The sequence below is a fragment of the Triturus cristatus genome, chromosome 9 (assembly GCF_964204655.1).
Source record: "Triturus cristatus chromosome 9, aTriCri1.1, whole genome shotgun sequence".
Taxonomy (NCBI): Eukaryota; Metazoa; Chordata; class Amphibia; order Caudata; family Salamandridae; genus Triturus; species Triturus cristatus.
The window spans coordinates 44,111,220-44,133,384 of NC_140592.1; the positions used below are offsets into that span (position 1 = coordinate 44,111,220).

The following is a 22,165-nucleotide window of genomic DNA, read 5'->3' on the forward strand; positions in this document are numbered from 1 at the left end:
CATTTACTATGTTGATTTGTACGTCCAAAAAAGTTATATTTGAGTTGCTAATATTGGAGGTAAATTGCAAATTCACATCGTTGTTATTTAAAGATGCCACAAATTCATGTGCCTCATTTTCTGATCCACTCCATATAACAAACAAATCATCTATGAATCTAAGCCAACAGACGACATTATTCATAAATACATGTTCATGTTTCCTCATGAGGACCAGCTCCTCCCACCAACCCATGAACAAACAGGCGTAGCTGGGGGAAAAGCTGGCCCCCATGGCTACACCCTGTATTTGTTGAAACATTTGATTTTTAAACATGAATAGGTTATTTTCCAAACAAAATGCCAGCATGTCCAACAACATTGTATTATGTCGTGCAAATTTAAGTGGTCTATTGGCTAAAAAGTATTCCACAGCTTTAAGACCATCTGCGTTTTTTATGCACGTGTATAGGGAGGAAACGTCAAGAGCTATTAAGTACCAACCCTTTTGCCATTTTATATCAGCTACTTTTCTAATAAAGTCACTGGTGTCTTGTACAAATGATTTTAAATTTTTAACGTGATCCTGTAAAAAGTAGTCAATATACCGAGACACATTTTCCAAAAGTCCATCGCAGGCCGATATTATGGGCCTTCCTGGTGGTTTGTTGATGTTCTTATGTATTTTTGGAATAAAATACAATGATGGCGTTATGGGATACTCTTTCTTCAAATACTTATACTCCTCCATGTTCAATAGACCCATGCTCTTCCATGCCAGTAATTTAGAGAAAAGAAGATTCTGCACAGATTTATATTTGGTTGGAGTGCTCCTTCGGTAACAGTTAGTGTCATTTAACTGAGAATAGGCTTCCTCCAGATATTGCTTTAATGGCCATAACACAATGTTCCCTCCTTTGTCAGAATTCCTAATAACAACCTGGCTTTCCTTCTTCAATTTCTCGATAAGTTGATTGTATTTTCTCTCATGATTTGTTATTTTTCTTTTGGTCTTGTTGATATTCAAATAAAGTTTTTTTACCTGTGCCACAACCTGCTCGTTAAAAACATCCACAGAATCTCTTGGCATAATAGGAGTGAATTTTGATTGACTTTTAAAGGGTGTGTCTGGTTTAGACCCAATGTCCATTCCTGGTGATTGCCTGGTTTCATTGTTCATTTCCATACAACTCATCGAATTCATTCATATCACTGTTAGCCTCTTGTGCCAATTCCTGTATAGTCTTTAACGTGTCAAGGTCAGCAACCATTAAATCAGACATGTTGTTGCTGTCATTATTGGGGGTAATCCCGATTCCTGTTCCGGATATTTGGGGGCGTAAAGCATGGAACTTTTTTAGTTTTAATTTACGGATGAATTTGTAAATATCAGCCCGAGTCTGAGGATAATCAAAATTGGACTCAGGACAGTATGAGAGACCCAAAGAGAGCAATTGTTCCTCTGCCCGTGTCAGATCTACCTGGGCCAAGTTAATTCTAGTCATGATTTGAGGTTCCCCAGGTGGGGTCTTTGTTGAACTTTTTATTTTTATTTCTTCCTCCATCCACCTCGTCCTCGAGTTTGGCGCCTGTTGGCGGCGTTCTCGGGCTGCTTTCCTCCGTTGTTTTCGGCTCTCTGTTCTTCGTTTTTTGCCGGTTGATTTCGGGGGCGCAGCGTTTCCCTTCTGCTTCTCCTTAAATAATCCAGTTCTTCCCCCAATGTAGGTTTGATTGCACAGTTTGCTCTACCCTCCGTGTCTGATCCACTTTCTACTGCGGAACTCAGGTCCGATGTTGAGGGGGTGTTGACTACCATTAGATTACTGGTTGAACTTTGCCCTTGCTTATTTACTGTTGCTGACCTGTAGGCATCGAATTTACGTGCAAATGTAAAAATTTGACCGCTTGCATAATCATCCTTATCTCTGCGAAATTTAAAAGTCTTTTTTTGCTTGATTTTTTCTTCCTCCTTACTGAGTCTTGACACCATATCCTCATGTAGCTTCGTCCTTTGCTGGGAATCACCTATGGTTTTTATTTCGGCGTCTAGGGCATCTATTTTTGTTTGTAGCTCACCACGATCGATATCCGCATATTTCACTAATATCTGGACCAATTTACGTGATGAGTTGAGATTCGTTTCCGCCCACTCGGCCATCATTCGGGGGTTTGGGGTGTCGTAACTTGGGGCAATCATTATTCTCAGCCCCCTGGGTATCCTCCCCACATCTAGATACCGCTGTAAAGATTTCGACTCCCACCACTTAGCCTGTTCTTGACGCATTAATTTCTCCAAAATGCGATATTTCTCCTTTAAACCCTGTTCTCCACTTAATTCCTTGTTAATACCTTTGTCAATAAGCTGCGTTGTTACTGGAGAGTCTGAAAACATCTCCTCTGCGGCTGTTTCTTGATTCCGTAACGCTGCGGCGGACATTTTAAAAGAAAATAATAATGTTCAAATTAGTTCCGTTGGGACGCCTTACCGAATAATACAATGATCCTGGTGGCAGGCTCCTCGGATGCACGTCTCCCCTCCTGCTGCTTTGTTTGCTTTTCGATTATTCTCCGGGTTTGTGAGACGAACAGTGCGCTGCCGCCCCCTCGCTGAGCACCACTCCTCCGAGTATACCCAATTCGAAGAGCTCGACTCCACGCTTTGTCACCTCCTTCCCGGATAGAATTCCGCATCAGCAGTGGGCTCTGCGTTTCCGTTGCCGGTTCTTTTTCTGGTTGCTTCCGGGACGCCGGTTTGCTCGAAACCTCGAGGTCCGCCGGATTCCACCAAGCAGTGACTTTACCAACCGCAGAGCCGACTTCACGGGGAGGGGGTCCACTACACCGGGGAAAGCCAAGCCGGTGAATATATGAAACAGTCTCGTCTCACCAAGTTTTTCCAAACAACAAACGAGAGTGGACCCAAGATAAGTGCTGGTTTTCTATTTTATTTCTTTAGAATGTCGCCATGACGCGTTTCGACAGCTCCCTGCCTTGATCACATGACAGCATTACTTCGTGTGCGCAATCTATTTAAAGTGACTGTGTCCAATCAAATAATTCATAGACATAGAAAACATGATTTGCATGATGCTTTCGAAAGCTTGAACAATAATAGGCAGGCAACTATAACTCACGCGACCGCAATCCTCTGCTGATGACGTCAGATATTACATCACTGATGACATGTGTCTTTATGAAAAATAAATATTTGTAATATATGTATAGCTAAAGATTAATGGAAGAAGACATGGGTAAATAAGTGTCTAAATACAGTGATGTAATATCTGACGTCATCAGCAGAGGATTGTGGTCGCGTGAGTTATAGTTGCCTGCACTAACTATAACGGGGGAATTTCATTGTTTTTTTACGAGTGAAATGTCCTGCTAACTATAACATGTGTGAAACCTATGGTTTTTTAAGTGAATTTGCAAGGCTTTTTAAATGCTAATTCGTAACTATAACGTGTGTGAAACCTATGGTTTGTTCAGTGAATTTGTACGGTTTTTTAAATGCTAAGTTATGTATTTATTAATGGTTTTTTTTTTCAGGTTTTCAACGTGCGCGCACCGTGCGCGCGCTGTGGGCGCTCGGTGCGCTTCGAGCACCGAGCACCCACGGTTCGCAGTGCGTGCCGTGCACGCACCTCGCATTTAAAAAAAACAAAAAAAAAACGTTTTTTTCTCCCTTGGTGGTCCTTCTGTGACCCCCTGACCAAGGCTAGGGGGTCAGGAACTGTCCACTCTGCCCCCTTTTCACGTTCTCCACCTTTTTTTTTTCACCCCCTCAGACTGCGAGAGACAAATAAATATATATATATATATATATTCTATCCAAAACAGTTCTAATATAATGCGCTCTCAGTAATCAAAGTACTCCAGTTCAATCGATTTCAACAGGGATGTTTATTCGTACAAGAATCGTAAGAATAAACATCCCTGTTGAAATCGATTGAACAGGAGTACTTTGATTACTGAGAGCGCATTATATTGGAACTGTTTTGGAGATATTTACGTGCCGGTGCGCTCCGCCGGCGTATGCGCCACCTCTCTTGGGTCCCTCGCGTCCGGAAGGAGCAAATTTTGGGACGATATAATTTATATATATATAATATATTTGGAGTAGGACAATACAAACAGTTAAATATACACAAATTATATATACTAAAAACAACAATAATACATATATCTATACATGCACATCATTCCTCGTTACCCTATCTAATATTACAGATGCAGAAAAAATCACCCAATGATTATCGATGGCAATCAGTAAATGAAAGAAAGCCCTAAATATAACACCTCAGTTGTGTGTTTATATTTAGGGCTATCTTCTTTCTTTTACGGATTGCCATCAATAAACATTGGGTGACTTTCCTTTCTATCCATTTCTTTCTATCCATTCCGGCGCATTATTGTTGTTTTTTCAGTGGTACTTCGCAAGCCGGCATCACCACCTGGGATCCTGGGGGAATGCGTTTTCAACGGCCTGGTCAGGCACCTTTGTTTATGCTTTTTCCCCTTCTGTCGAGGCTTATCATGAAGATGAAGACAGAGCCCTGCATGATGATCCTCATAGCACCGTCTTGGCCTTGCCAGTATTGGTACACAGAACTTCTGCTTCTCTCGGAAAGGCGGCCGATTCTCTTGGATCCCATCCCATCGTTACTGACTGTTCTAGGGCCAAGTGCTGCATCCGGATTCCAATTCTCTTCAGTTATTGGCATGGCTCCTGAACAAAGAGTTCGATCACCTGAGTCTTACCACGGAGTGTAAGGACATTCTTTCTCACGCCCGGGCTCAATGTTCTGCCGTGCCGTTGTTGTGTCAGGAGGTATCCACAGAAATTGGCCATAGAGGAGGTTCCTCCATCACAACGAGGAAAAGGAGTATACTCCATATACTTCCTAGTTCAAAAGAAGGGTCAAAAAGAGTTTCAGGCCAATTCTGAATCTTCGTTCCCTCAACAGTCATCCAAAAAGAAAAGTTTTGTTTGCTGGTGCTCCATCAAAAATATCCACATCTTCAGAAAGGGGACTGGATGTGCACGATAGACCTCAAGGATCCTTACATCCATGTTCCAATTGCTCCATGACACCGAAAGTTCCTGCTCTTCATGGTAGGCTCCAAGCATTATCAGTACAGATTCCTACCATTCAGCCTGAAATCTGCACTTCGAGTATTCACAAAATGCGTGGCAGTAGTAGCCGCTGCTCTACTTCGCCAAGGAATGTTCCTCTATCCATATCTCGACGACTGGCTTCTAAAGGGCTCATCTCCTCAAATTGTGAAAGAATACAATATCGAATGTGCTTGAACTTAATTCAATGCTTGGGCCTTCATGTAAATATGGGGAAACAATCCATCAGCCCACTCAAAGAATTCACTACCTAGGGGCTACTCTGGACTCCAGCACAGGAAAAGTGTCTCCTTCGGAGGAGAGACTGATATCAATTAAGTTAAACTGCAATCTCCTTCAAGTCTGTCAGCCCTCAGTTTGGCAGGTTGCGTTACTCCTGGGGTTGATGGCATCTTGCATTTTTCTGGTTCCCAATGCCAGGCTGAGGATGAGACCTCTGCAGCAGGACTTGGAAGACAAATGGGGATCAGACGTCGGCTCGATGGGAAGACCGGATTATTCTTTCCCAGTCCGCGAGAACTTCCATCCCATGGTGGATTCATCTGAAAAATCTCCTGGTGGGAATGCCTTTCCACCAACCTCCTCCAACACAATCCTTGATCAGACGCCTCACTTCAGGGTTGGGGAGCACACACAGGTCTTCTGCAGACTCAGGGCAGGTGGTCAAGCAAGGAACAAACATATCACATAAACATGCTGGAACTATGGGCAGTACATCTAGCCCTCAAGGCGTTCTACCCGTCCATACAGTCCAAGTCAATATTAGTACAAACTAGCACACGACCACCCTGTACTACCTAAACAAGCAGGGGGGAACTCACTCTTGCCCGCTGTCCCTGGAGGCTCAGGCGATCTGGCATTGGCCCCTGACCAGGCAGCTCTCAATCACAGCAGTCCATCTGCTAGGGGAGTAGAATTCACAGGCGGACTCTCCAAGTAGTCACTTCGACGATCAACAAGACTGGTTATTAAACGACAGTGGTGGCGGACATCTTTCAGCAATGGGGTCATCCAACCATTGATCTCTTTGCGGACGAGTCAAACAAAAAATGCCACGCCTTCGCGTCAAGGTTTTGTCGACCAGGATCGATAGGGAATGCAGTTTTGATCAACTGGTCAGGAACCTTTGTCTATGCTTTTCCACCGCTTCCTCTCATCCCGAAGGTCATAACCAAACTCACACGGTCCAGGATGAGGATGGTTCTGATAGCACCAGACTAGCCATGGCAGTGGTGGTACCCGGACCTTCTGCATCTCTCTGAGTGTCCACAAGGGAGGCTTCCGTGCAGACCAGACCTCCAATCCAAAATGAACGGGAGGATCCATCATCCCAATCTTCCCTTGCTGAACTTAGCAGCATGGCTTCTGAGGTCCTCCAGTACGGCCATATGAATCTCACTCAGGATTGTATGAACATTTTGAGGGAGTTCAAAAGACCTTCCACAAGACATTCCTATTCTTTGAAATAGAAAAGGTTTTATTTGTGGTATATACGTAATGGTTTCCAGCCTACCAGGGGGCAAGAGGAGGTAATTTTACCTTATCTCCTACATTTGGCCAAGTCGGGTCTAAAGTTTACTTCCATTAAAAAGTCTCCAAATCAACCTTCTTTCTTTCAGCTCAAGGTGGTTAAGGATTTCCTTCAGGGTTTAAAGAAAGTTTATCCCCCTGTCCGGCCTCCTTCACCTCCTTGGGAGTTGAACCTGGTTCTTTCCAAACTTATGGGTCCCCCTTTTGAACCTATTCACAAAGCTACCCTTCAGCACCTTACATAGAAAACCGCCTTTTTCGTAGCGATTACTTCAACTCCTAGAGTAAGCGAGATTCAGGCACTCTGTTCCAAAGATCCGTACATGGTTTTAAGGACCCGCCCCACCTTCCTTCCGAAGGTGGTGTTGGATTTTCATGTCAATCAAACTATCTCACTACCTTCTTTCTTTCCCAATCCAGCTACTCCAGCGGAAAGGTCACTCTATTCTCTAGTCCTTAAAAGAGTGCTGAAATTTTACTTAGTTTAAGTCCAAGACCCTTAGAAAGTCTGATCAGTTATTTTTAAACTATGGTGCCATCAGAAAAGGTTTCCCATCCTCCAAGCGTTCCATTTCCAGATGGATAGTATCTTGCATTAAGCTGGCTTATCAATTGTCAAATAAACCCCTTCTGACTTCTCCCAAAGCGCATTCCACTAGGAGGAAAGCGGCTTCAGTAGCTTTTTTTTTTTTTTTTACATAGTGTACCGATGGCTAAAATCTGCAAGGCAGCCACTTGGAAATTGGTACATACTTTCATGAGACGCTGTTGTTGTGACTGATTCCAGAGCAGATACTAAAGTAGGCCAAGCCTCCTTGAGGAATTTATTTCAATGCTAAAGTCATTTGAATTGATTCTTAGATGTTACTGTCATGTATGGTACTCATTTGCCTGCAGGAAGAGGGGATGGGCTTGATACTCAATTCAAGTGCTTCTGACTATTGATGAGGATCCCCTGGAAGAGAAGGATAAGTTACTTATCTGTAACCCTAGTTCCCTTCCAGGGGTATCCTCATCAAAGTCGTAAGCAACCCACCCACCATCCTGGGCAAATGATCCAAAATTACCATCTCTTTGGCCCTGACCTCCGGGTCAGGCATGATGGGAAGCTAGGGTCATGGCTGCCTTAAAGGCACGGTGCCAGTTTTTTTTTAGTTTTCTACGTTTGCTTTCAGTTAATATACTATTGAAGTTACAGTGCAGCCTATGTGCTAACTATGCCTGCCTTTCTCTTTGCAGGACTACTTTTCTGCTGTTCATTAAGAGCAGTTCAAGTGTCTTTTGGTCTTCCTGGTCTGTTTGTGTATGTGCAAAGACAAGGTCTTGCAGCATTGTTTAGCCTATTATGTTTTTTTTTTTTCTGGGAGGCTGCATTGATTGTTTTAAAAAATATTATGTGTGTGTGTGTGTGTGTGTGTGTGTGTGTGTGTGTATATATATGTATATGTGTATGTATATATATATATATATGTATTTTCATATATCATTTTTGTCAGTCAGTCAAGAATACTTTATTCGACAACTTAATGCCATAAAAGTGATCATATCAAGCAGCAATATAATTTTTATATATTTTCCGGGGTCCCATGCATGAGTGGGAATATTCAAGTGGTTATGACTTTCAGGATACCCCTGGAAGAGAACTAGGATTACAGGTAAGTAACTTATCCTTGTACAACAATGATTTTTATAATTCGGGCAGAACCAATTGCAGAAACTAACGTGTAAAAATGTGATTTACATTATCAAACCAATAATGGTATTTGGCATGCAGAGGGCATCAAATGAAAAACACGTATAGTTGAAGCCAAGTGGCATATTCTATAAAAAAAAAAAAGATACAAAAGACAAAATATAAATAAGTAGATTAAAGCCGAGTGGCTTTAGAAAAACTATAATTTTTTCCTTTTTTTCTCGAGTGCCCCACGTAATTTCAATAGCAAAAAGCATAGATGTATGTGTAAATATGTGTGTGTATGTGAGAATGTGTATGTATATACGTGTGTGTATATATCTGTAGCCAAGTCCTTGCGCACTAATACCCCTTCGACGCTCCTTGTGCTTGGCTGGCTGCGCAAGGTACTCCCATATATCCAAACAAAGCTTCCACTGTCTGTAGAAGCAACAGACACTCCGGTATAGCTGTGCAAGAAATGTATTCAATCAAAACCAACCCAACGCATTTCGGCTACATAGCAGCCTTGATCACTAGTATGCTAAACAGATGTGCTTATAAACAATCACCTAATGGAAACAAAAGATGGTCAAGCTGACCACACCTGTCATGTATGTGCAGTGTGTGCCATATTGAAATAACAAAACTTAATGACTAAAACATCATATTCCTGAAAGATAGACCATAAATTAAACATTATAGCAGAAAAACATAATGGCACTATAATATGTCCAGTTAACATCGAATATGCCGTTCTGACCAGAATATATTGTCCCTTATACATTACAATAAAAATCAGTGAATGAATGTGCCCCAGAAGAAAAGAATAGTGCAGAGGTAGATTCAAGCATATGTTACGATCACATATATTATGCATTGTCTCCTGTAGTTAATATGCCATGTCCTGCATAGTCAGTTACAAGATATGCAAATTATCTGACCCTTAAATAGCTACATGGACTTTATTGTATTGCCGACATGTCACCCAGTGTCAAAATGCCTTTGGTGTCCCACGTTTTGCATCCTTTCACGGCTCCTACTTGGGGTTCCCGGGTTCCGTACCATAGTGGTTTTTGTTTTCATCAAGCATCCCGACCACTCGATGGCCTTCTGTATGTCTTTCTGTATTTGTAGGGTTACAGCGTTGTTGGCGGAAGGCCGCCCAGAGGTGTCCCACCGAATAGCAGATGCAGGTATCTCTTGCGTTGTCAACCCTGTCTGTATTGTATGCGGGGTCGGGTTGTTTTCTACACCACCATTCATTTATTACAATGAGGTGGGAGGCCCTGTAGTATGAAAGTATGTCCAGGATTTTAATGCTTCAGTAGGTCAAGGATTTATAACATTCAGTAAGGGCTATTTGCGGCGTGTGGTGGCTCCACATTAAATACTGCAGTAAAGAGTCCCGTTTCCTGAAGGAGGAGGGTGATAGCGGGAATGGGTAGGTCTGCAGCTAGTAAAGCAGGTGGGTTAAGATGACCATCTTGTATATGAGCGTCCGAGTATAGAGTGTGTTAGTGTTTCCTAAAACCCAAAGGCCCGGGACACCTGGTCCAGGTGAGGCTGGATGTTGCATACCCCCAGGCTTGATCGTGGTTGTCATTTACATATACTCCCAGGTATTGGAAGCCATTTCGAAGGATCTGCATGTCGTCCGTCCATTTGAGCGCTGATGGGTGCACTCTGTAGGGTTGACCGAGGACTTGACTTTGTTAACCGTGAGTCCAGTGAAGGCCCCAAAGACGCCCAGGATCTGAAGTACAAGGGGACCAGACTTTTGAGGATTGTCGAAATATCAGACCGTTGTCCGCTTATAGTGCAATCCGATCCGAGTCCTTGCAGGCCCGCTCAAGACTGCCTGCCAAGACATCCACCCTCGATCACTATCGCGAATAGTAACTGAGACAGGGGGCATCCTTGCCTCGTACCTCTATGAAGCAGGAATTGAGTTGAAAATGGATGCATGAAATGGTGCACACCATTCCGAAAAAGCAACCTTGCCCATTCCGTATGTGCAACGCCCAAAGACACGTCATGTACTATATGTAACTCACTTCTACAGCAGGGTTTACGGCCCTAAGGCAGAGTACATTATATCACGTGAGGGCCCATCTGCATGAGTTGATAATCCCTGTGATGTCCAGACATTGCAAGTGATCAGGAAGCCATTTCAAAGATCAGTACTGGGCACTGGCCATTACGCGTTACCCAGCTACATAATAGCTTCACTGAAAATACTGATGTTTGGTATCAAACATCTCGTCTTAATAAATCTGTACTGATGCCTGTAACAGATTTATGAAGACATACAACCAGAGGGCCCCGTAGAGGTGCACACAGTATCCTTACTAGTCACTTAGTGTGCTGGCTGACTAGTTTTGTCCAGCCTGCCGCCACATATGAGTTCTTGACATCCTGCAGGTCAGAGCCCACCCTCTGAGGCCAGGAACAATGCCTACCTGGAGGAAGGCTTTCACACCTCCAGCAGGATGACTAGTGAATAAGCATGTCAAGGCCACATGCTTCAAAGCCTTTGCCGCCTTTGATATGCAGCCATGTCGTTACCCCAGACCTGGGGAACCCCACCCCGTGTCTTGAGGCCCATTTGGTACCAGAGCAGGTGGGAAATTAGATAATCTGATAGGGACATCTATCCGCAGATTCCTTACTTTTTAACTTCCAGGCGTCTGGCTGGATCCAAAAGATTTTTCTTAACAGTACCCCTGCGTGCCGATATGTTGCTTCGGTCGACTCCACGTGATGTCGGTCAGCATCTTATTCGTTGTTGTCGTGACGTCCATGTTGTCAAAATAACCGCCACTCTGGCGCCCTGACATCAGTAGTTTTCTTTCTGCACCAACCAGGGCAGATCCGTTGAAGCGAGCTGACTGCTGTTTTAGACTTTTTGTCGACTTCTTTTGGTGTGCTAGGGATGTCTAGTAAGAAGACCTCTGTGTTCAAGCCGTGAAGCGCCCGTGACCTCGCCATGTTGGTCACGGACCACTGGTCCCTGGAGCACGACCATGACATGAAGTCTTACTCTGATTGCCATGCCATGGCGCCGAAAGCGGTCCCTAAAGCTAATTGTGGCCTGGCGACCGGCACTTCGGAAGCTGCCCCGTTTGTCTTGGTCTAGTTCCTGAGACTAACAGATCTAGTTCCTGGTCTTGGTCAAGAGGAAGGTCCGAGCACCACTCCGGAGGTTTGTAGTCCTCTCCTTCCAACTCGTCAGGTAAGAGGCATTAGAAGAAGCACAGGAAGCATGCTTCGACTTCACCACGTCTGTCGCGTGACCAGACAGGTACCACGGCGTTCGAGGCGGCTCAGCTTTTCCCTCCCTTCCCCAGGAGCGACCCCCGCCCAACTTAAGGAATTGTATGAAGCCAGGTGCACCATATTTGAGCGGCCTGACCCTACAGGCTAGGATGAAGCATCCCTGTGGGGTCTGCGCCTTCTGGGCCACAGCCTCCTACTGGACTCATTCCCGGTTCTGGACCGGCACCAGTCGCAATTCCACAGTGACCTTCCCACACGCCACGTCCGCAACCGAGGTCCTCGGCGTCGCCTCCCCAATCTTCATTCACGACGACACTGAGCCGGTCAGGTGTCCACCAACACTGAGACCTGTGCAGACGGACCATACAGCTCCATTCCGTTTAACCCTCCCAATTCTGAAGGGTTAGGAATGGATGAGGAGGATTGGGAGGGGGAACATGCCCCCTTAGAAATCCTGCCACCCCAGGACATGGACTGTTATAAGGAACTGGGTGATGTCAGTGGCCTGGACACCTTCCCAAATTCTGGCATGCTGTCTACCCTAACCTGGCTACGGAGGAGGGGGCATCCTTCACTATGGTGGTGTGTAGGGCTGCGTATGTCTTGGACCTACAGCTCCATACAACAGAAGTCCTGCAGCCTGGTGTCTCCAGCTCAGAAGCCTTGCTGCTTTTCAGTGAGGCCTCGACGGACGTTCTTCTGGGCACCTGGTCCAAGCCCAGCACAGGGGCTCCTGTGAACAGAACGATTGCCTGCCACCATCTCCCTGCACCAGGCAACCCTGTTTTTCTCACCGCCCACCCCACAAAGCTTACTGGTTCAAGCTTCCGGTTTCATGGTGCGTTCCCGTCCACACCCCCCGGACAGGGAATCCAAAAGACTGGAAAGCTTTGGGAAGAATATTCTGTTTCGCCAGTCTAGCATTGCGGTAGGTGAACACTGCATGCCTTTTGGGACGTTATTCCCATTCGATATGGGACATGTTTGCGCAGGTGCTGCCCAGAGACTCGGAGGTGGACCGGATTCTACTCTCCCAAGCCATTTAAGACGGGAAAGATGCAGCGAAGTTAGCCATCCATTGTGGCTTGGACGAGACAGACTCACTGGGCTGAGTAATTTCCACGACGTTGATCGTATGTCGCCACGCCTGGCTGAGGACTTCTTCTGTTTTTTTAGGAGATGTCCAGGCTAATCTTATGGACATGCCCTTTGATGGCTCCCGTCTCTTCGGAGACAAAGAAGATGCTGCACTTGGGTGTGTAATGACTCGCGGGCTACAGCTAAGTCCTTGGGCCTCACCACAACATCCTGGCCTGTCTGCTTTTCGCTACTTTCGTGGCTACGGAAGGGGCTACCAACCACGCCAACCCTATTCCAGCCACAGGGCCTGCAAGTTGAGCAACCTCTGCGGGGCCGTGGACATGGTCCATCCAGACCCCGAGGGTCGGGAGGACAGAAGTCATGCCAAGCCACAATCCTCTCCTCCACCTCAAAGCCCTCCTAGTCCGATCCCCCAGGATCATTCACCGCTTGTTGGTTGCTTAATACGCCATCATATCTGCCTCTGGCGGGACATCACCTTGGACAGATGGGTGTTGTAAATAGTCCGAAGGGGCTACTCCTTGCCCTTCGAGACTACCCTTCCATCCATGCCTCCAGTGTACGATCGACTGATGGAGGATAACCTTGCCTTAATCTGTGAGGAAGTAAAAACTCTTGTGGCCAAGGTAGCTATAGAGAGGGTTTCAGGGCTAGAAATAGGCTATAGGTTGTTACTCCCGATATTTTCTGATCCCAAAGAAGGACGGAAGTTTTCGTCTTAGCCTTGTCCTCAGAGCCGTCAACTACTTCCTCAAAAAAGACAAGTTTAAGATGCTCACCCCTAGCTCAGGTCCTGTCAGTCCTGGATCCCGGAGACTGGATGGTAGCGCTGGACTTGCAGGATGCTTATTATCATATCCCTATCTTGCCTGCCCATTGTCACTACCTGGACTTTGCGTTGGGCCACAAGCCCTTACAGTTTGCCTTGCTCCCTTATGGCGTCACTAATGCCCCTCGAGTGTTCACAAAGGTGATGGCGGTTGTTGCAGCCCATCTGCGGAGATCAGGGGTTCCAGTCTTCCACCTATCCTGACGACTCTGACGACTGGTTGTTGAAGGCGGGCTTGTCCCTAGTAGTCTTCTCCCACCTCCAAACTACGACGAACCTCCTGCATTCGCTGGGGTTCACTATCAATGTGCCGAAGTCGCACCTGATTTCCTCTCAGACGCTTCCTTTCATTGGCACGGTTCTTGACATGGTGTAGTTTTGTACCTATCCTCCTGGATGGAGAGTCTAAGATATTCAGGCTATGATACTGATATTTCAGCCTCTATCATGGATTTGGCTTATTCTGAGGCTGTTAGGCCTCGTGTCCTCCTGCATCCTGCTGGTGAACCATGCATGGTGGTGCATGCGGGCTCTGCAGTGGGACCTGAAATTCCAGTAGGCACAGCATGGAGGAAATCTCACTGGCCTGGTTCAGATATTAGAGGGCACTGCGAAAGGCCCTCAATGGTAGCTGACAAGCCGCATTGGGCCAGATGTAGACACCACTTCCTTCCCCACCCAGACCTCACAGTATTGACGAATGCATCTCTCTTGGGATGGGGTGGCAATCTGGGGGAGGTGGACAGCAGAGAACTTTTGGTCTCTGGCGAAAGCCAAGCACCATATTATCTTTTTGGAGCTCCAAGTAATCCGATTGGCACTAAAAGCCTTTCTGTCCATCAAGGGAAGGCTGGTTCAGGGGTTCACAAAACAGTACCGCCATGTGGTACTGCAACAAACAGGGCGGTGTGAGGACGTAGACTCAGTCAAGAGGCCTTGTGTCTCTGGGCTTGGCTGGAACAACAGAGCATTTCCCTGGTGGTTCAGCTTCTGGCCGGTTTGCCAGAGCAGACAAACTCAGCCGAAGGTGCCTTGTGGATCATAAGTGGTGTCTCTTTCAGAGGTGAGGAGAGCCTTGGTTAGATCGGTTTGCCTCCGAAGAGAATGCGCTATGTCTTGCACGTTGGAGTTATTGTACAGAATAGTCTATTGACCCCTTATATGCCTCTCTGTCAAACATTCTCCTGGTTTTCCTTTCCTTGGCCCAGCAGGTCTCTGCTTTGGGCACTCTGAAGGGCTACATGTCGGCCCTCTCAGCTTTTCTTCAGCTGCCAGATCAGCTTTCATTTTTTAAATCCCCTCTGTGCAGAGATTTTTTTAAGGGGTTAACCCACTTGTTTCCCCCTTCTCCTTTTGTTATGCTACAGTGGGACCTTAATTTGGTCCTTACATTCTTGATGTGCACACTGTTTGAGCCGCTGCACAACTGTCCGCTATGGTTGCTCACTATCAAAACAGCCTTTTTAGTGGCAATTACCTCTGCCAGGTGAGTGAGCGAATTGCAGGCACTGTCATCAACGCCTCCCTACCTGACCGTCTCTACGGATAAAGTGATACAAAGAATTAAGGCATCTTTTTTACCCAAGGTTGTAATACCCTTCCATCTGGGAAAGTCTATTTTTATAAATATATTTTTTTTCCGTTTAACCTATACTATATGATTAGTTCCGGTAAAACAAGCTACTTAACTCTCCTTCTGGACTAAGCCCGAAGACTGCTTTCCACAGCTACCACTTAGAGAGCTTTCTGTGGTTGTCTAAGACAACTAAAATCACTATAAGGGTTGTCTGGATTAGTGCAGGTTGCTTCACTTAAATAAGTGTACACCATATACTAATTCAGCCTCCTACACTGGGTCCACAAACACTGTGCAGCATTGTACTTGGCATGAGAGGCAGACGCCATGACCAAAAGCAAGTTAGGCCCCTTGACCCTTTTGGTCATGATGGGGTTACTCAATTGTTGGCTAACCTCTGTGGATAAGGTAAGTATTACCCTAGCACAGTTAGGGATAGAAGAGGTGGGCACCTCACCGCCCAAGGTAAAAGTGGAGGAAGAAAAGGATACAGCTCTAGGGAAGGTTCAAATTAAAATGGGCCCTATCACTGTTAGGATGGGTCAGCTTCCCAGAGGGAGTGAACTTGACATGAGGATGTGAGGCAGAGTAGGCCCTGCAATAGTACAACCAGTTTCCTTCTTCCTCACCTGAGGAGCTAGGAAACTCTCCCAGTGGTGGCCGGAGTCTCCTGGGCATGTTGTCTTGCGGAGGGTTCTGTAGGAAACTGGACTTCTCTTTGCAGATATCCCCCAACCTTTTGCCCCATTTGAATTACTAGATGCTGGATTTCAACTCTGACAGTGCACTGGGTCCCTGCTAACCAGGCCCCAGTGCCAGTGTTCTTTCCCTAGAAACAAGACAATTTTTAAATTGTAATCCAATTGGCAAGGACTTTGGCACCACTGTAAGTCCCTGGTAGATGGTACCGCTGGTATCCAGGGCATGGGTACTAAAGAGGGTCCTTAGTAGCATGTATTATGCCACCCTAATGGACCCACATACAAACTGCATTTGGAAGAAGCATCAAATGGTGCAAGCCATTCCGTAAACATGGCTTTGTGTGCAATGCCAAGTACACTGCATGTACTATATGGAAGTCACCTCTACAGCAGGACTTGGAGTCCTAAGGCAGGGTTCATTATACCATGCAAGGAAACATCAGCATCAGTAGATATGCTCTGTAATTGTCCAGTTCCATTGCTAGACATTGCTTGTGATCAGCAAGCCACTTTAAACATATGTACCGGCCATTGGTCATTACGAGCTACCCAGCTACATAAGGCTTCACCGAAAATACTGATGTTTTGTATGAAGTGGACAGTCGAGGAAGGCCCCCCCCCTTTTTTTGGGGTGTGAAACTGAGTACTCTGGGTCAAGATTATGACCGGTCATGTAGGGGGTGTAGTCACCCCAGTAGCAAGTAGCTCATTTCCTACTACCCTATACTTCCTTAAACACCCCTAGATTGAGTATTTAGCCCCCCCCCCCGACACTAGAGTGACAGATTAGCTTACCTGGGAACAGGAGGAGGACAAAGAAGAGCTGACCCTCCAAGATTGGAGGTTCAGCTCTGAAATTGGCACCAAACCCTGCTGCTGGTAACCTCGACAATAGCTGGACCGACTCGTCCAGAAGACCTGTCTCTCCAGCAACTTTCAAGACTCTAGGCCCTACAGGAGCCTCCCAGTACCAATACCCTGGGTATCGGAGCATTCTCCTCGACCATGGCTTGTTAAGTTTCCATTCCAAATAGAGAGTGGCCCTTCTGCCCCGTTTTCTAACCCTCTCCAGGTCACCCAAGAACCACGAGAGCCTCTAACTCAAGCCACCCACCGGATAAAACACCTGAGCCCCCCCAGCCCAGGTCCATGGAAAACAACTGTGTCCCCTTGCTCCAGGGACCCTCATAAGCTGAGCTCCCCTTTGGGTTTCGCCAGACTTGTCACCTAGTATCCACTTGCAGCCTTTTTGTTAAAGGTATCCTTCCATTGACTTTAGTGTACAGGTCGAGGCTGCCAACGCGACCAGCCCCTCTGCATCCGGACACTCATGGGCACATAAAACTGAACTACTGGTGGTCCTTTGGACCATGGCCCCTAAGCACCTTAGGTCCTAGAAGGCACCCTCAACAATGATTCGTAAGTATATGTATGTAGTGTGTTTCTCTCTCATAGGATAACATTACTGCATTCGTGGCTCCTACCTCAAAACAAATTTTTGGAGCATTTTACTGTAAAATCTATATCTCAGAAAATACTTACCCGATTCCGATGATCTTGCTGTCTAAAATTATATAAAAATCTCTATTTTTCTACTAAATTAGTCTGGGTTTTCTTCTTGGGTGTGTGTCTCATTTATTGACTCTGTGATTGCAACCGATGCTTAAGACACCCCTCTGATAAGCCTTAGCTGCTCGACCAGACTATCACAAATAGAGCACTTGGGATTATAAAACTAAAACCATCAAAAAGTATTCTTTTTTTGTAAATAATGTTCCTATATGGAGACGACTAACATCCTCTAAGCAAATTAGTGCTTGATTAATTGTATCCTGCATTGTGTTTTTTTACCAGCAGCAAAATAAACCTCTACCTGGTAACCCTAAGCACACTTCAAACCTAGAAAATATATTTATTTGTTCACTAGGCATTACTGTCTTGATGAAGATTCCGGAGTAGATGGCTTAGGCTACACTTCATAATTTTTTATTAGCCGCCTAAAGCTTGTCCATTCTAGACCTCGCAGCTTAGAGGCTTATTTTTCCTTACGTTGACAACCATAGAAAGAGGATATGCTTTCTACTCTATTCTATGTTGATGGCTATCCGTGCGAATCCATTGATGCAGAAGGAAATTCTACTTACTTGTAATCCTAGTTCTACAACTTAAGTATTCTCATCATAGTCATAAAGAACCCTCCTCCCATTTTGTAAATGTAAACCAATGTTTCTACTCATCAATCCCCTATGGGATGTCATTTTCAGAACTGAGACTTTGAAGTAAACTGTCAGAGTGCATACTGGCTACCTTCAAGTTTGTGTGGGTGTTCTACCCACCCAGTGGCGTGATCCTCAAATCATGTTGAAGACTCTTGGAAGAAGGACACTTTTCTCTGATAAACTTGAAAACACTGTCAAGAGACATTGCAGTCTCCCATTTCTGCTCTGCGATGGCTCCTTCACATCCTGACAGTGCATCTGCCATTGCCACCACACATTCATCATCCTGTGACTCAGAAAGGCAAACGGGACAAGCAATCCGCACAGTAGTTCCCCGCTTCTTTAATGTACTTGACTTGCATGTAATTTTGAAAGTAATCTTCTCAGATGTGCTGACACTTTGCCTAGACCATTATAACACAATAAACATGCCAAAGGTTTATGATCTGTGTAAACCTCAAATGCAGTGCCCCAAAAAGAAGACAAAAAACAGACCAGTGTTTCACTGTCAATAGTGCTATAATTTATTCCTGCTTCATTGAGCATTCTGGAAGCAAAAGCACAGCGGTCTCTTTACCATCTATCCACTGACCAAAAACTGTACCAATTCCATTGAGACTCATCAACTGTGATAAATGGCCTCCAATGAAGTACATATGGTTTCAGCAATGGAGCATTATTAACCAGATTCATTAACTCTTCAAACTCATCATCTACCTAACTAGACCATTCAAATGTAGCTTATTGTTTGCGTAAATACCTTAAAGGTTGTAAAGCTAAGACATAAACAGGCACAACTCTTGCATAATATTCACATAGGCCTAAAAAGCATGAGCAATTTTATCAGGAGTGATCCTTTTTTAATTGATTAAACATTGCAAAGCTTTTGTTTAATCCCTTCTTCAGAAAGTGTGTGGCCAAGATAATCAACCTGTTGAAAAAAATGCATTTTTATGGCTTAACCATCCTACCCCTCATCAGAAATATGTAAAATCTGTTCAAGCACCTCAAAATGTACTTCTCTACTCTTCATAAATATAAGAATATCGTCTTGGAAAGCCTGAACATGCTCCAAATAGCAAAACACATCTATCATTTTCGGGAATACACTAGCTGCTGATGCCAAACCAAGTGGTAGCTGTATATATTTAAAGTCACCATGATGAGTATCAAAGGTAGTCAGTGCATGAGAATCGCCATTCAATGGGATTTGGTGATATGCCGAATTCAGATCTATGGTGGAAAAATATCTGGTTCCCTATATTGGCAGTCATCTCTTTAATATGTGGTAACAGATGACAGCCTACCAGAATTTTCTGATTGAGAGACCTCAAGTCTACGCAGAGCCTCGGTTTACCAGAGTGCTTCTTTGTTTGAACAGTTGGTGATACCCTTTCTGATGAATCGGTGATAACTATAACCCCTTCAGAACATAGCTTATTCTCGAGTTTTCAAATCTTTCTTTACACTCATTGGTATAGGTTTGACTTTAAAATCATAGGTGTGGTACTTCTCTTCAACTTGATATTGTGCGCAAAGCCCTTACAAATTGTTGTTCCAGCAGTGCACTTGACTCTAGAATTGTTTACAAATCCGGTCTTTGGCCTCTATAAAGACATCCCAGACTGCACTTTCCACAGTAGGTGAACCAGCTATAGGCAAACTGTCAAAACTCTTTGACCAGCAACACCAAGGTGATTGTATATAAGAGCCAACTTCCTTTGGGCTCTCAAATCCATTAACATCAATTGCAACAAGAAATATGCATGACCATTCTTTCCATTTAATCTCTGGTTTCTCTGCCCTTGTCCGAAAGGGTGATGGCTGTATGATGCCCTGACTGGTTGCCATGAGCGGAAAGGTAAAGGCAAACAATGAGTGATTGACTTCTTTTATTTCAAATGAAAGGTAAAGGCAAATAAGTGATTTACACACACTTTTATAAATAATATAAACCAACTGCAGCAATAACCTAACCAAAATTCTACACACCACGATTCCATTGTTGAACTCCTCAGCGCTGCCGAGCATAGGAATTTGCCCAATCCAAAATGGCTGCTGGCATCTGAAGTCCAGCACAAGCCTCCTCACGCAGCACAGAGACTACTGGAGGAATCCTTTCACTGCCGAGACTCCTGGGCCAATTTCTGTGCTTTTGATTCCTTAGGATGCTCAGTCTCCATGCACTCTGCTAAACCATGTCCACAGCAAAAATGGAATGAGCGCGTTGGAGACTCCACGCTCTGCCAAATGGCCGATGGGGTCTGGCTGCTGTTTGAAAAACAAATCGGTAAGGAATACATATTTTTGATAAATTTCCCTCCGTGTTGAAAGCGCCATGGTAAAAAATTTAAATCGCCAATATAACTGTACCATTGCTCACGTCTTCCAAAACGCTACTCTTGTCCTGAGAAGCAGTTGGTGGGTCAAATTCTAACTCCTTCAGCGTCTCGTTTCTCAGAACCCCACGCCTGGTATCATAATTATGTAGAGTTGATAACTGAGGAAATATCCAAGGAACCACGGCACAACGAGTGAAAAAATAAACATTTAGTTGTGGAAAAGACTCATAACATCCGGAGTTACCCAGCAAGCCCAGGAGTCTCGGGTACCTGGCCACAGAGCCCCTAGATTCCAGAATCAGCACTGTGTTCCATAAAAGAAAATCATAACACTTCATAAAGGTGTATGTGGCAATTTAACAGAACAACAACATAATAACATCTCCCCAGTATGAAACATGTCTTTTGTGAATGGAGATCAGCAGTGTTGATAAATTTACCATAGGTGAAGACCTATGATTATAGCTAATTTTTCATTTTGAGTCTTGAATAGTTACAGATTCATTTGTCATCACCACAGACTCTCAGAATGTCAGCAGCATTAGACTTTAAATCGCACCCACGCAGTGGAGAGCAAGAAAGAAATCTAGAGATGGAAAGGCTAGGAGGGGGTCGTGGAGCTCATGCAAGGCTCGTTCTAGATGCTAACCAAGGTCGAGAACCACAACCTTACAAACTTTCACCCACAGAAAGGAAACTTTCCTGACGTAGCCACTCAAGGGCTGGATATGCACAGGTGGCCAATCTAAATATTAACCTGTTAAATGTTGTTTTTGGCAAATAACTTTTTTCATATCCACAAGTTGAGACCAAGCATGTTAGCAGTTTTGTTTTCATTAACTAGAATTCTAGGAAATCGTGCCTTTTGCTGTCGGTAAACCAGTTGATTTACTTCGTAATACTGGAGTGTATTGTCAGATGATTTTTTTTTGGTTTTTTTTGGCAGAGGGTTAGGGGCGGCTCGTTTACTTCATGATAATTGAGGGTTTATATGTTCAATGGTAAATCGGTGAACGGTATGTGTCTCTTTTTAAACTAATGGGCATGTCTGCGCTTTGTACGAAATATTGTGCAACATGGTTAAATAACCCTGCTAGACATTGCTGGTACATAACATATATGTAAGTGTGTTAGCATAAATATAATTTTTATAATTTCAGGAGCAGCTCTCTCAGGTTTTGGATGCAATGTTCGAGAAAAAAGTGGTGCCGCAAGAACATGTCATTGATCAGGGAGATGATGGTGACAACTTTTATGTCGTAGAACGGTAAGCAGCTGTGCTTGACGCTTAGCCACGTTCTTTAGTTTCATTTTTGGAAGCAGTGTGCCAGCTTTATACATGGCTGTAGATTTAATATGCAATCCAGGTAGCTGATAACACAGTACACATTCTACCTCGTTAACATGCGTTGTTTATATTAAGTTATTGAAGAAAATGGTCAGACATGTATGTGTTGAACAGTCAATAAAAGGTTTCAGTTGCACATTTTTTTTCTTTACATTTTTGTCAAATCCAAAATGTTTGTTCGGTAGTTTAACAGTTGTAGAACATATTTTTGCAGTTACATGCATCACGTGGGTATTCCTGACACCTAGTGTGTTGACCGGTGACTTCTGTAGCTGTGTTAAATACTGAGCTTTGCATGCTCGAGGGTCCTACGTATGTTTGGTAAGTACCTGGTACATGCCCTTTCCTGTAATTAGGTGTAACCTTTCCTGTCCTTTAATTTTACACAAGCGGAAAACCATTAAGTAGTCATTAAAACATCTTGGTCAGTAAAGAGAATACATTAAAAGGCA

General features: G+C 44.5%; 1 protein-coding gene across 1 annotated transcript in view; it reads left to right on the top strand.

Moving 5' to 3' along the window:
* PRKAR2A (protein kinase cAMP-dependent type II regulatory subunit alpha) overlaps positions 1 to 22,165 on the top strand; it is an 826,119-nt gene that overhangs the window by 374,946 nt on the left and 429,008 nt on the right. The window contains exon 5 of the mRNA XM_085624357.1: positions 21,526 to 21,632. Within this exon, the coding sequence (XP_085480483.1) occupies positions 21,526 to 21,632 (107 nt within the window). The remainder of the gene's footprint in view (positions 1 to 21,525; positions 21,633 to 22,165) is intronic.